Raw genomic sequence first — 13,404 nt, 5'->3', positions numbered from 1 at the left:
TCAGTCATGCCGGCCACATGACCTTGGAGGTGTCTTTGGACAACGCCAGCTCTTTGGCTTAGAAATGGAGATGAGCACCAACTCCCAGAGTTGGACATGACTAGACTTAATGTTAGGAAAAACCTTTACTTTTACCTATCCCGCTACCATCTCTCCGAAGAGACTCGGGGCAGCATACATATGGGACAAAATGCCCACAAGACATGAATACAAAATATGAATTAGAGCAAAACATAATTAATATAAGAACATAGTAAAATATAACAATCATTTATAACATTTAAAAGCACAATTAAAATAAACCATAGCAATACAAAACAGCAGTGCTGGGACTCAATCAAAAACATGCTCAACAAAAACCAATAGCCAGTAGTGCAATGGGCGTGACAAGGCTATAAAAGGGCTGGACATGGGATAATGCAAGCAGCATGACATAAGGCCGGGATATTGGATGAAGTGCAAAGAACAAAATATTATCAGGGAACCTAAGGACTGGGCATTTATAACTAGGGACTAAGCGTTGTCAAATGACAAGTTTTCATTTGAAAACTTGATCTTAGAGCACGCAATGGTTCATAGGGGGAGATGCGGTCTCAAAGATTGGCAGGACCCGAACTGTTTAGGACTTTATAGGTCATAACCTGCACTTTGAATTGGGACCGGAAACTTATTCGCAGCCAGTGGAGCTGTTTTAATAGGGGAGTCGTGCGCTCCCTATTATCAGCTCCCGTTAGAAGCCTGGCTGCCGACCTTTGTATCAATTGCAATTTTCAGACAGCCCCACATAGAGTGCATTGCAGTAATCCAATCTGGATGTAACCAAGGCATGGACCACCGTAGCCAAGTCAGGCTTCTAGAGGTACGGTCGCAGCTTGCGCACAACTTTTAACTGCGCAAAGGCCCTCCCGGCCACCACCGACACCTGAATCCAGAAGGACCACCAAGCTGCAGACCTGTGTCCTTAAGGAGTGTAACTCTGATGAGTACAGCTTGCCACCCTATACCCCGATCAGCCTTGTGACTGACCAGGAGGACTTCTGTCTTGTCTGGATTAAGCTTTAGCTTGTTAGCCCTCATCCAGTCCATCACTGCTGTAAGGCACTGTTCCAGGATCCGGGGGGCTTTCCTTGGAATTAGGTGGAAAAGAGTAATGAGTTGAGTGTCATCTGCGTACAGATGGCACCAAACTACAAAACTCCAGCAGTTTCATGTAGATGTTTAAAAGCATGGGAGATAGAATGGAACCTTGTGAGACACCACAAGTCAAAGGCTAGGGGTCCGAGCAGGTGTCCCCCAGCTTCACCATTTAGGTACGATCCTCCAGGATGGAGCAGAGCCACTGCAAAGCATTGCCCACAAAACCCATTCCAGAGAGCCGCACCAGAAGGATACCATGGTCGATGGTATTGAAAGCCGCTGAAATATCCAAGAGAACCAACAAGGACAGCTCTCTGCGGAGGTCATCCACCATGGCAACCAAAGCTGTCTCCATACTGTGACCAGGCCTAAAACCAGACTGCGATGGATCGAGATAATCGGTTTCAGTCAAGAAATCCAGAAACTGAGAAGCCACCATTCATTCCAGAACCTTGCCCAAAAAGAGAAGATTTGAAATTGGTCCGATTCAGAGATCATCTGAACAGAAGCACAGACGGCAAAAAAAAAACCACAGGGGTGTTAACCCTTTTCTATGCTATCTAAAGTGTATGTGTGTATGTATGTATGTATGTACGAGGGCTATCCACAAAGTAGGTTATGTTTTGGATTTTAAAAAGGACAAAGTATAGGAGAAATAATTTACCATATGAAGCTAAAAGACACATCCCAATACTACAATCTCATGTAATCCCCATTGAAATCTAGGCATGTCTCATATAGATAAATGAGTTTGAGAAGTACTGCTCCAGTAAATTCCCCGCTTGTGTCCTCAGCCCTTCCCCCTTCTCCCTTCCTGCAGCGTAGCTAAAACGCTGTGCTGTCAGCCACGCCCCCATTGTTGGAAACGGTGGAGAGGCGGCAAATTATGTGCCCTATTGTAAAGCTAGGTACCAGATCCACATCTCACCTTTCCCCTCTTGGTTGGGCGGCACTTGCTGGGGAACTGGGGAAAGGCAGCGCACCCAAGAGTCTTGCAGCTGGGCTGGGCTATCCTGGGTCCCAAAGGCACAGTGATAACTCTCTCCTTCAGCCAGTGCAGGGAGATGCGGGATCAATAGGGAGACCTGAGAAGAGCAGAAGGCACATATTTTTTAAAAACTGGAATTTTGTTAGACTGGTTTTTCTGCTTTAGAAAAAATAGCATGCTTCCCTATTTTACAGTCTCAACAGGAACGTTCTAATTTTGGTCACATTAGTTCACCAAATGAGCTGTTTTGGAAGGAGACCCAATTTATAAATCTTGGAGACTTTATGGCTTATCAGTTACCTTTTAATAGGAATTAACAATGACAAAGACATCAGCATGCAAACTGAATAGGGGACTCTCCCCAGTGACTGGACCTGGACCATGGACTAGAGAAGTGGTTCTCAACCTGTGGGTCCCCAGGTATTTGGCCTACAACTCCCAGGAATGCCAGCCAGTTTAGCAGCTGTTAGGGCAATGATGGGTAACCTTTTGCACTTGGTGTGTCAAAATTCACCAAAAACCTAGCATGACTTGGGTGGTGTGTCGCTTCGAGAAAAAAAACCCTTAATTTCACAATATATATAGTTTAAATAACAAAAATATATAATTGTAATATATAACTGTATTTAATAAATCAAAAACTATTTACTACAATTATTTCCATGTACAACAATCTATGGTACCTCTTGCAGTTTCCACGCTGATTTCTCTCTATTGTAGTTTCAATGTAGTCATGAATAATGAATAATATAATAATAATATAATAGTAATAATATAATAATATACTACAATAATCATATATGTATGTATGTATGTATGTAATGTGCATAATTCCCATGGAGTAAACAACAAAACCACTGGACCAAATCACACCAAATTTGGCCAAATTTGGCATTAGTTCATCCAATCAATCTGCATGCGGCAGCATGTCAGCAAAAATGGCTAGGCGTATCAGTGCTGACACGCATGTCATAGGTTGGCCATCACTGTGTTAGGATATCTGGGAGTTGAAGGCCAAAACATCTGGGGACCCCCAGGTTGAGAACCACTGGACTAGAGAGGCCCTATTCACAAAAATACTTCCATCTTTTGCATTCACCTCTGTCTGTTCTTCTCGGCTCTGGTTGGCTGGTGACATCTGCTCCACTCTCAAACACTGGGTATCAACTCCATAGCTCCACAGCCAGTGATTGGACATTTCATGGCGTTCGCATTCCAGCTTCCGGGTACACCTGCGAAATCAGATAAATGTATTAGAGAGGGGGCAACTGAGTACAGAGCCTTCCTTTTAAGGAAACATGCCTGTTCTGCTGTCTTTCAGCCAAGACACACCTGCTTTGAAGAACACACCAACCACAGAAGGGGTCCCTGGCACGCAGGCATGAGGCACAGTCTTGGAAATGAGGGCATTCAGAGACCGGGACCTTGGAAACCTGCAGCAGAAAAAAAAGTCAACATTGTCGAGCTCCATTCTCCTTCAGAGGAAAAAGAAAGGCAATCTGTATTTGAGAACCAGAAATAGTGTAGCACTGTTAAGCACTGAACTATGAAGACCAGGTTCAGTTGCCTGCTTGTCCTTGAATACCCACTGGGTGGCCCTGGCCAAGTCATAGGCTGGATCTACACTGCCATATAATACAGTTTATCAGAGCCGATAATCCACATTATCTGCTTTGAACTGGATTATTTGAGTCTACACTGCCATATAATCCAGTTCAAAGCAGATAATCTGGATTTTATATGGCAGTGTAGAAGGCTTTCATGGCCGAAATCACAAGGTTGTTGTGTGTTTTTCGGGCTGTATGGCCATGTTCCAGAAGTATTCTCTCCTGACGCTTCGCCCACATCTATGGGATCTGTACCTCACAACCTCTGAGGATGCCTGCCATAGATATGGGTGAAAGGTTAGGAGAGAATACTTCTGGAACATGGCCATAAAGCCCGAAAAACACACAACAACCCCAGTGTAGAAGGGGCCTCACACTCTCAGCCCCAGAAAAATGTGTGATAGAACCACTCTGAGTTGAAGACAACTCATTCTATTTCCAAAATGAAACAAAGTGCAGATTGATTATAAAACCAAAACGACTACTATTGCAGCTGCTACCACTGCATCTTTTCACTACTTTATATTGGGGGGGGGGGATTGATAAAATTTACCATTTTAGAATGGCAAAAGAATGGTATAAATAAGGAAAAGGTGGCAACAGTAGAGAAAGGAACAAATGGACTTTGATTCCACGGGTCTAATATAAACGGAGGAGATTTGTGGTATCTTAAAAACAAATGAACCAAGCCATACATTGCAAAGGAAGGCAGACATAAGAAAAATGTTCTGTAAATTGTTTTCAGTAATAATGGTCAACTCTGTAATTCAGGAATGGAAAGCAAGTGGTCCTCTATATGTTGCTGAACTGCAAGTCTTATTATCCCTCACTTCTGGTAAGGATGACTAAAAGGTGATCGGAGTTGTAATCCGTTAATGTCTAGAAGACCTCATATTCTCCATCCCTCCACTTAAGGAAGTAATGAGATAATTACTCCCTTTAAGAGACAACTGAAAATCTATCCCTTCCAACAGGCCAATTTTTCACTGCGAATTTTAAATTTGTCCTGTGTTTACTGTTTTTTAATCTTTGTTTTGTGTATTTTAATATATATATTTCATAGATATATTAAACACAAGCTGTGCCCACTTGCTGTGGCTTATGAGAATCATTTGTTGGCCAGGTGGAATAGCAGTGACTAGCCCTGCAGCCACAAAGCCTGGCCGTTTTCTAGAGTAGCTGGAGTAGCAGCCTCAATCAAAGAGCCGCTTTGAAGCCTGGCTACTTCCTTTGTAGGGGAATCCTTATTTGACCAGATTGAATTGCACTGAATAGTCTTGCAGCTTAAAAGCCTGGCCGCTTTCTACATAGTGCATCCTTGCTAAGCCAGGTTGCATGGGACAGAGTAGCCTTGTGGCTTCAAAGCTTGGGGATTTTTTACCTACGGGAAATCTTGGTTAGCCAGGTTGAACAGCACTGAATAGTCTTGCTGCCTGCAAGCCTGGCAGCTTTCTACCTTGTGGAATCCTTGGTTGGCCAGTTTGAATAGCAATTAAGAGTTTCAGTGTGGCAGGTATGAATGCTGCAATTAGCCACCTTGATTAGCATTTAATGGCCTTGCAGCTTCAAACCCTGGCTGCTTAATGCCTGGGGGAATCCTTTGTTGGGAAGTGTTAGCTGGCCCTGATTGTTTCCTTTCTAGAATTCCCAATTTCCCTGCTTTCAGAGTGTTGCTCTTTATTTACTGTCCTGGTTTTAGTGATTATATTGTTCTGTATTATTATACCACAGTAATTATTTCATATAATATTTATAATCTTATATTATCTGCTTAGAACTGGATTATACGAGCCCCCTTCTACGCATCTGTATAAAATGCACACTGAAGTGGATTATATGGCAGTGTGGACTCAAAATAATCCAGTTCAAAGCAGATAATATAAGATTATAAATGGGTAATAGGGGGAGAAAGGCTCTTCCTCATCCTCTGTAATCTTTACCTTACCTTTATGATGATGTGTTTTAACTATGCTGTGCCCTCCCTCAAGCCGTGAGGAGGGAGGGTAAGAAATAAAATTGTTATCACCATCATTAATGGGGCAACTGGATTTTCTCTAAGCATATATATAATGTCTTGCACACACAAGTAGAGTAAATGTTGCACATATTCAAAACCAAAACTGTGGCATAGCACAGCCAGTTAACCGCCAGCTACAAAGATCCTGCTTATTAGAAGGTCAGCAGTTCAAGCCGCGGGCAGAGTGAACCTAGCTTTTGCCTACCTTGCAGTTCGGAAACAACAACGTGAGAAGATAAATAGATACTGCTTTTAGCGGGGAAGAAAATAGCGCCCCTGAAAAACATGCTAGTGGTCCAATCAGGAAGGTGTCTATAAACGACAAAGCTCCTCGGCGTGGAAGAATGAAGCAACAGCACCTCCTCATGGCCGAGTTGAGCACAGCCTCCAGATAAGAGATGGAAAAAAGAGGGAAGTCTGCCTCTGTTTATGTACTGTTCTGTCTTTGTCAACTGTATAACGCCATTGAATGTTTGCCATACATGTACCTGTAATCCACTCCGAGTCCCCTCTGGTAGATTCAGCGGAATATAAATAAAGTATATTACTTTGTTAGAAAAGTAGAGGAAACAGCAAAAGGACTACAACAGCTTCTACTAACAACAGGCTATACAGAATTTCCCCTGGACAAACTGATGACCATGCTCAAAAGAAATGCAGATAGAAAGGAAAGTTAAGCCTTATAGCAACTCACCTGGAACGTTGTCATCACATACAGGTACGCCCCGCTGGTATCAAGAAGGAGGTCTGGATTGACTGGAGAGCGCTGACCAGTGGGTATTGTGCTGTAGACTTGTGCTGCAGAGCCATTCAGATAAACCTATACGAAATAATAGAAGCATCGCTGTCTATTACTAAGATATCTAGCACATATCTCACCAAGGAGGTATCTCAGTTTACATAGATCTAGTCCAGATCTGGGGAATTTGCAGCTCTCCAAATGTTGCTGGAGTTCAACTCCTCATCAGATTCAGCCAGCTTGACTATGTCTGAGGGATGGTGAAAAATGTAATCCAGCAACATTTGGATGGCTACAAATGCCCCCGCCTGCTTTTGTGCTTGATCATGTATTCTTGGTCCTTGAATTCCACTGCTGGCCATTGTTGTTGATACTGCTTTGACTTAGGTCTGTTTGTGTGCAGCAAACTAATTGTGGGATGTCATAGAAAAAAAGCAACTGTAAGGATCCTCCTACACTATATAAATATAACAACATAATTCCATTTGAACTGCCATAGCTGCATCCTGTGGAATGCTGGGACTTGTAATTTGGGAAGTCATTAGGATTACCTGGCTGAGAATCCTGAATGTTTTTTTCCTAAACTGCAAAGTCCACAGACACCGCAGATTGTTGAAAGGACTGTCCACAACAATATAAAACAAGCCCTCCACATTTGTGGGTTTAACTTTTGCAGATTTGATTATGCACAGATTTGATTGATACAATATCTCTAGAAATCTCTAGGTCTTCCAATACAATTCCACAGACAACTCCCAGAATAAGTTGACCATAAGGTTGCACTGAAAGATTAGATATACTATACAGTCTCATCTTTTTCTGATCATGGTCCATGTTAACCTATGGCATTATTGACTCCCGATTGGAAGCTGCTGTGATTTTACTGACTGTCATTTTATTGTAAATTTATTTTTTGTGTTTTATATTGTTATGTACTGTATGTCTGTACCTGCTGTAAACCTCCCTGAGTTTCTTCCGGGAGAAAGGGTGGTATATACATAAAGTTTATTATTATTATTATTATTATTATTATTATTATTATTATTATTATTATTATTATTATTATTTTACTAGGGAAGCGTTCTCTCAGATTTTTAAAAAAATGTCTTTTTGTGAAGTTCCTACTTTAGCAAGAATCCTGTGCCTCAGGAGAGCAAACTGTACTACCTGGGAACTGGATGAGGAACTTGTTTTCAGTTGCGGATCTTTATTGCTTAGAATATACAGCTTTTTGCCCTGGTCCGTGTGCTGATTTCTCCCATATCTGCTCCAATCTGTATATGCGCATGTGACACAGGTGTCTGCTCACACAGACAGCCTTAGGCCTTCACAAACAGGCTATCGTTCCCAGTGCTGTGGAGCCACCAAGTCGCTCCTTCTTAGGACATTACCGGTTACAGCGAGCACATCACAGTGTTACTTTCTCTCGCTATTTGCATGACCCTGCCCACTGCCTCTCCCTTAACCCTTTCCTACCCTTTCCTATGGAAGATAGAAAACAGAGGAATTGATTAGCAACTGAACATACTGGAGAAGTTTGGGGAGAATTCACCATGATTATGAGTTATAGGATATGTAGTTCACCTGCAATTTAAGAGCACTCTGAACCCCACCGATGATGGACCTGGAACTAATTTGGCACACAGATCCAACATGGCCAAATTTGCATACTGGCAGGGTTTGGGGGTGACTGACCATAAGTTCACCCGTATTCAAAGAACACTGAACCCATCTGATGGCAGATCTGGACAAAACTTGGCACACAAATTCAACATGATGAACTGGGGATACTGGTGGACTTTGGAGGTGACTGACCTTTATCTCTGGGAGTTATAGTTCACCTGTATTCCCTGAGCCCTCTGAACCCCACCAATGATGGTTCTGGACCAAACTTGGCACACAGACCCAACACTTCCAACTTGAGGTGATTGACCTTGGCATATAGTTCACCCGTATTCAGAGAACACTGAACCCAGCTAGTGATGGATATGGACTAAACTTGGCACGCAGACCCAATATGGCCAACTGTGAATACTGGCAGGGTTTGTGCATGATTGGCCTTGGCATCAAAGAGTTATAGTTCACTTGTATTCAGAAAACACTGAACCCAGCCAACATCAGATATGGACCAAACTTGGCACCCAGACCCAACATGGCCAATTGTGAATACTGGCACGGTTTCAGGGTGATTGCTCTGGGAATCTGGGAATTGTAGTTTACCCTTATCCAGAGAACACTGAACCCAGTAGATGACGGATCTGGACCAAATTTGGCACACAGATCCAACATGGCCAACTGGGAATACTAGTGGAGATTTTGGAGGGTTGACCCAAGATTTTTGGGAATTATAGTTCACCCACAACCTTATGCATTTTCTAATGGGAGCATTCATAAAAAACAAAAGCAAAGACTGAGTTTTTTTTCTAAGAAATAGTGTAACACATGACCAAACTTATATTACCTACCGTAATATCTAAAAACAAACAAAGCCCTTTTCAAATAACCCGAGCATCGCTGGGTACCCAAGCTAGTTACAAATAAAAGTCAAGTCAAGCCGTGAAAAGCAATAAATACTTCTAAAGTGTAGCACCTGAACAAAGACTCACTTATAATGTTTTATGTCATTGTGTGCAAAATGGTTATAAAATAAATGCTGTTTATCAACTCTACGGCCAAGGCAATCCAAAAGCCGCCCTTTAAGTTAATTACACAAATCTATTTGTGGGCAGGTGCTTGTTTTGCATAAGGTTTCAAAAGCCTGTTTTGCAGGTAGCATCTACCTATGTGTGTTCATGCTCACACACACATGCACAAACTCATAATTGGAATATTTGTGGAAAGAAAGTAGAGCAACACCTAGAGAACAAGGGATCAGAGAAGGTTCAAAACATTAATGTGCTTGAGGAGAAAGCTCCCAGCGGTTCACTCCCTACCTATCCCATCCTACAAAAAATATAAACTGGTAATGAATACTTTGTAAGCACCCAACATAACATGCTGGAGGCAACCACCTCACCTCCACTGAATGGTAGGCCCAGTACAGGTAGTGTGGGAAAGTCAACATAAATTGAGGTGGGACAGAAGCGCCATTCCTCCTGGACATACATAGCCTTTGTCTCCCAGCCTTTTGTTTTTAAAAGGAAAAGATTAAACTTAATACTAAACTGACTTCTTGGTTGTGGGCTCCTCCTTAGAGCTTTCAAATTAATATGTGATGCTAGACTTTCAAACGTGTTAACTACTGTCTTGATGTCTTCATCTTATTGGCATCATGCTTTACTTTTAGATACCCTGAGAGAGCTTTCCCCTATAATGCAGTCCAGAAATTTTTAAAGTAAAGGAGACAGTCAGGCTCCTTCTACACTGCCATATAAAATCCAGGTTAACTGCTTTAGATTATATAGCAGTGTAGACTCATATAATCCAGTTCAAAGCAGATAATTTGGATTATCTGATTTGATAATCTGGATTATATGGCAGTGTAAAGGGGGCCCCAGAGAGCAACCCCACAGAAACAAGTGGGGAACATTTATCAATCTCTAAAATATCAAACTCGCGGCGGCACAGCGGATTAAACCGCTGAGCTGCGGAACTTGCTGACCAAGTCTACAGAGCACGGTGAGCTCCCATTGTTAGCCCCAGCTTCTGCCAACCTAGCAGTTCAAAAACATGCAAATGTGAGTAGATCAATAGGTACTGCTCCGGCGGGAAGGGCGCTCCATGCTGTCATGCTGGCCACATGACCTTGGAGGTGTCTATGAACAACACTGACTCTTTCGCATGGAAATGAGCACCACACTCAAGAGTCGGATTCGACTAGACTTGATGTCAAGGGGAAACCTTTACCTTTACTAAAGTATTTGTATATTCCATCCTATGCATCTTTAGCAGGGCATAAAACCCCTCTTAGCTCAATAGGATTACTATGCTAAAGAGACAACCCTAAACACATTTAATGCCTATCGGAAATAGCAGACCATTCTTCGGGAGACAGGCAGACGTCACGTCAGTGTGGTGCATCATGCCAAATCGCAACACAAATATTTCACAAGGATGTTAGGAGGACTTAAACAATATGCTTATATTGGTGCAAATACACAGAAGCCAGAATGTATACAAACACTGACTACAAGTATAAGATACAACAATATTTATACTGTCAACTCCAAAGCAAACACATATTCATAATGAAGATCAAAACCACCTATCCCGATTATGAACTCTTGCAGTCACAGTGGACTACAAACCCCACCATCTACCAGTCAGTATGGCATCAGCTGGGGATGATGTGCGTTATAGTCTAAAAATGTAGGGGGTATGAGAAAAGGTAAGACTGCCTCAGTTATTGTAACTACCTTAAACTCTTTTCATAGAATCATAGAATAATAGCATTGGAAGAGACCACATGGCCATCTAGTCCAACCCCCTGCCATGCAGGAAAAGCACAATCAAAGCACCTCTGACAGATGGCCATCTAACCTTTGATTAAAAGCTTCCAAGGAAGGAGCTTTTAAAATAATGAATCAAACCAGTACAGTCTATTCAGACATGCTAGACTCTGCTATTTGCGATACAGAAAGAACTGAACCTGAATGGTTCCACATGTCACATAGATGTTATACCACTGAACTATAATTCTTCCTATTCATACAGTATAGGAGGTTGTACCCCTACTAGGGAGTTAATTTGTTAAATGATGCTCTCTTAATTGCCTGCGGTTTAGCAAAATTAATGCACCACTGATTCCAATCTTACAGACGGTCAAATGCATGTCTAGAACATGAAGAATGTATGCAGGTGAATGCTGCGGGCTGGTCACCTCTGTGTTCCCACACACATTCTTGGCCGCCAGCCTTTTACCCTTTGTAGCTAAAGCATGTTAAAATGTTAGAGGCAAGAGTACCTGTAGGGGAATTTGCTACTATATTTTTAATCTATAATTTATTCTGTTTTCTTTCCGATCCACTCTCCCTCACGTAGAAGTCATAGACTTTTACAATCTGCTTCCCTGCCAAACTATCAAACACAGGATGGAAAATCAACTTTGGCAACTTGGTGTCCAAATCAGAAATACTTAGCCTTGGAAACTAAGCCAAGTCAGGTCTAGTAAGTACTAGGAAAGGATAATACTGGGGAATACCTGGCCAATGGGGATTTGGGGACTTATAGTCTAAAAAATAAATAAATAGCCTTGAAAGCTATGCCAGATCAGGTCTGGTAAGCACTGGGAAATGATAATGCCAAGGGATACCTGGCTGATGGGGATTTGGGGTCTTTTAGTTAAATAATAATAATAAATACATAACCTCTATGCTGGATCAAGACTGGTAAGTACAGTAGAGTCTCGCTTATCCAATGTAAACGGGCCGGCAGAACGTTGGATAAGCGAATATGTTCCATAATAAGGAGAGATTAAGGAAAAGCCTATTAAACATCAAATTAGGTTATGATTTTACAAATTAAGCACCCAAACATCATGTTATACAACAGATTTTACCGAAAAAGTAGTTCAATACACAGTAATGCTATCTAGTAATTACTGTATTTACGAATTTAGCACCAAAATATCACGATATATTGAAAACATTGACTACAAAAATGCGTTGGATAATCCAGAACATTGGATAAGTGAGTATTGGATAAGTGAGACTCTACTGTACTTGGAAATGACATTGCTAAGGAATACATCAGCGTTTCTCAACCTGGGGGGGGGTCGCAAGGGGGTGACCATCAGAAAACATATTCACATTTGGGCATATTGAGTATATGTGCCAAGTTTGGTCCAGATCTATCATTGTTTGAGCTCTCTGGATGTAGGTGAACTACAACTCCAAATCTCAAGGTCAAAACCTACCAAAACCTTCCAGTATTTTCTGTTGGTCATGCGAGTTTTGTGTGCCAAGTTTGGTTAAATTCCATCGCTAGAATGCTCTTTGATTGTAAGTGAACTATAAATCCCAGGAACTACAACTACCAAACGACAAAATCAATCCCCCCAACCTCACCAGTATTCAAATTTGGGCGTATCGGGTATTTGTGCCAAATTTGGTCCAGTGAATGAAAATACATCCTGTATATCAGATATTTACATTATGATTCACAACCATTATGAAGTAGCAACGAAAAAGAAATATGGTTGGGGGGTCACCACAACATGAGGAACTGTATTAAGGGGTCGCGGCATTAGGGAGGTTGAGAACCACTTGAATAAATGATGCTATAAGCTATATTTCATTCAAAGGCAATGGCAAACTACCTCTGAGTATTCCTTGCACAAGAATATCCTTTGAAATACATGAGATTGGTAGAATATAACAGGTGATTGGAACGCACAAACTACTGCTGTCAGCAACTTGTGTTTTTATTTCTATGCTGTGTAATCAATAGATTACACAGCCCACCGCCCGGGCTGTGGCGCAGGCTGTTGAGCAACCAGCTGCAACCAGCTGTAACAAATCACTCTGACCAAGAGGTCATGAGTTCGAGGCCAGCTCGGAGACCGCGTTTGTCTTGTCTTTGTTCTATGTTAAGGCATTGAATGTTTGCCTTATATGTGTAATGTGATCCGCCCTGAGTCCCCTTCGGGGTGAGAAGGGCGGAATATAAATACTGTAAATAAATAAATAAAATAACATTTCTAAATCAGATATATATTTCAAATATCATTCTTAAAAGAGAGGGTCATTTTGAGAGAATTCTTCCCCCTTTCTCTCTCCCCTTTTCCCTCTCTCATTCTCTTTCTCTCCCAGGTGAAAAATGGCAAGCCTTGCCTCTGGCCTTCCCCTCCCACTCAGCTTTCCAATGATAGAGATCTGACTCATGTATTCACAAAGTCATTTATGAGAAGGCAAACAGGCAGAGATGTGGGACGCGATTATTCTGCAAGAAGGGGCCATTGTGTGGGAAAGCCAGTAGA

At 41.9% G+C, this 13,404-nt stretch overlaps 1 protein-coding gene across 3 annotated transcripts in view; it reads right to left on the bottom strand.

The window, feature by feature from the left end:
* plxnb3 (plexin B3) overlaps positions 1 to 13,404 on the bottom strand; it is a 126,243-nt gene that overhangs the window by 65,592 nt on the left and 47,247 nt on the right. For all 3 annotated transcript variants that reach the window (XM_008103870.3, XM_008103868.3, XM_062971262.1), the window contains exons 5-8: positions 6,444 to 6,569; positions 3,458 to 3,558; positions 3,225 to 3,357; positions 2,066 to 2,222 (exon numbers count right to left, since the gene is read on the bottom strand). In XM_008103870.3, the coding sequence (XP_008102077.2) occupies positions 2,066 to 2,222; positions 3,225 to 3,357; positions 3,458 to 3,558; positions 6,444 to 6,569 (517 nt within the window). The remainder of the gene's footprint in view (positions 1 to 2,065; positions 2,223 to 3,224; positions 3,358 to 3,457; positions 3,559 to 6,443; positions 6,570 to 13,404) is intronic.

Source organism: Anolis carolinensis, chromosome 2 (assembly GCF_035594765.1).
Source record: "Anolis carolinensis isolate JA03-04 chromosome 2, rAnoCar3.1.pri, whole genome shotgun sequence".
Lineage (NCBI taxonomy): Eukaryota > Metazoa > Chordata > Lepidosauria > Squamata > Dactyloidae > Anolis > Anolis carolinensis.
This window is presented reverse-complemented; position numbering and strand designations above follow the sequence as displayed.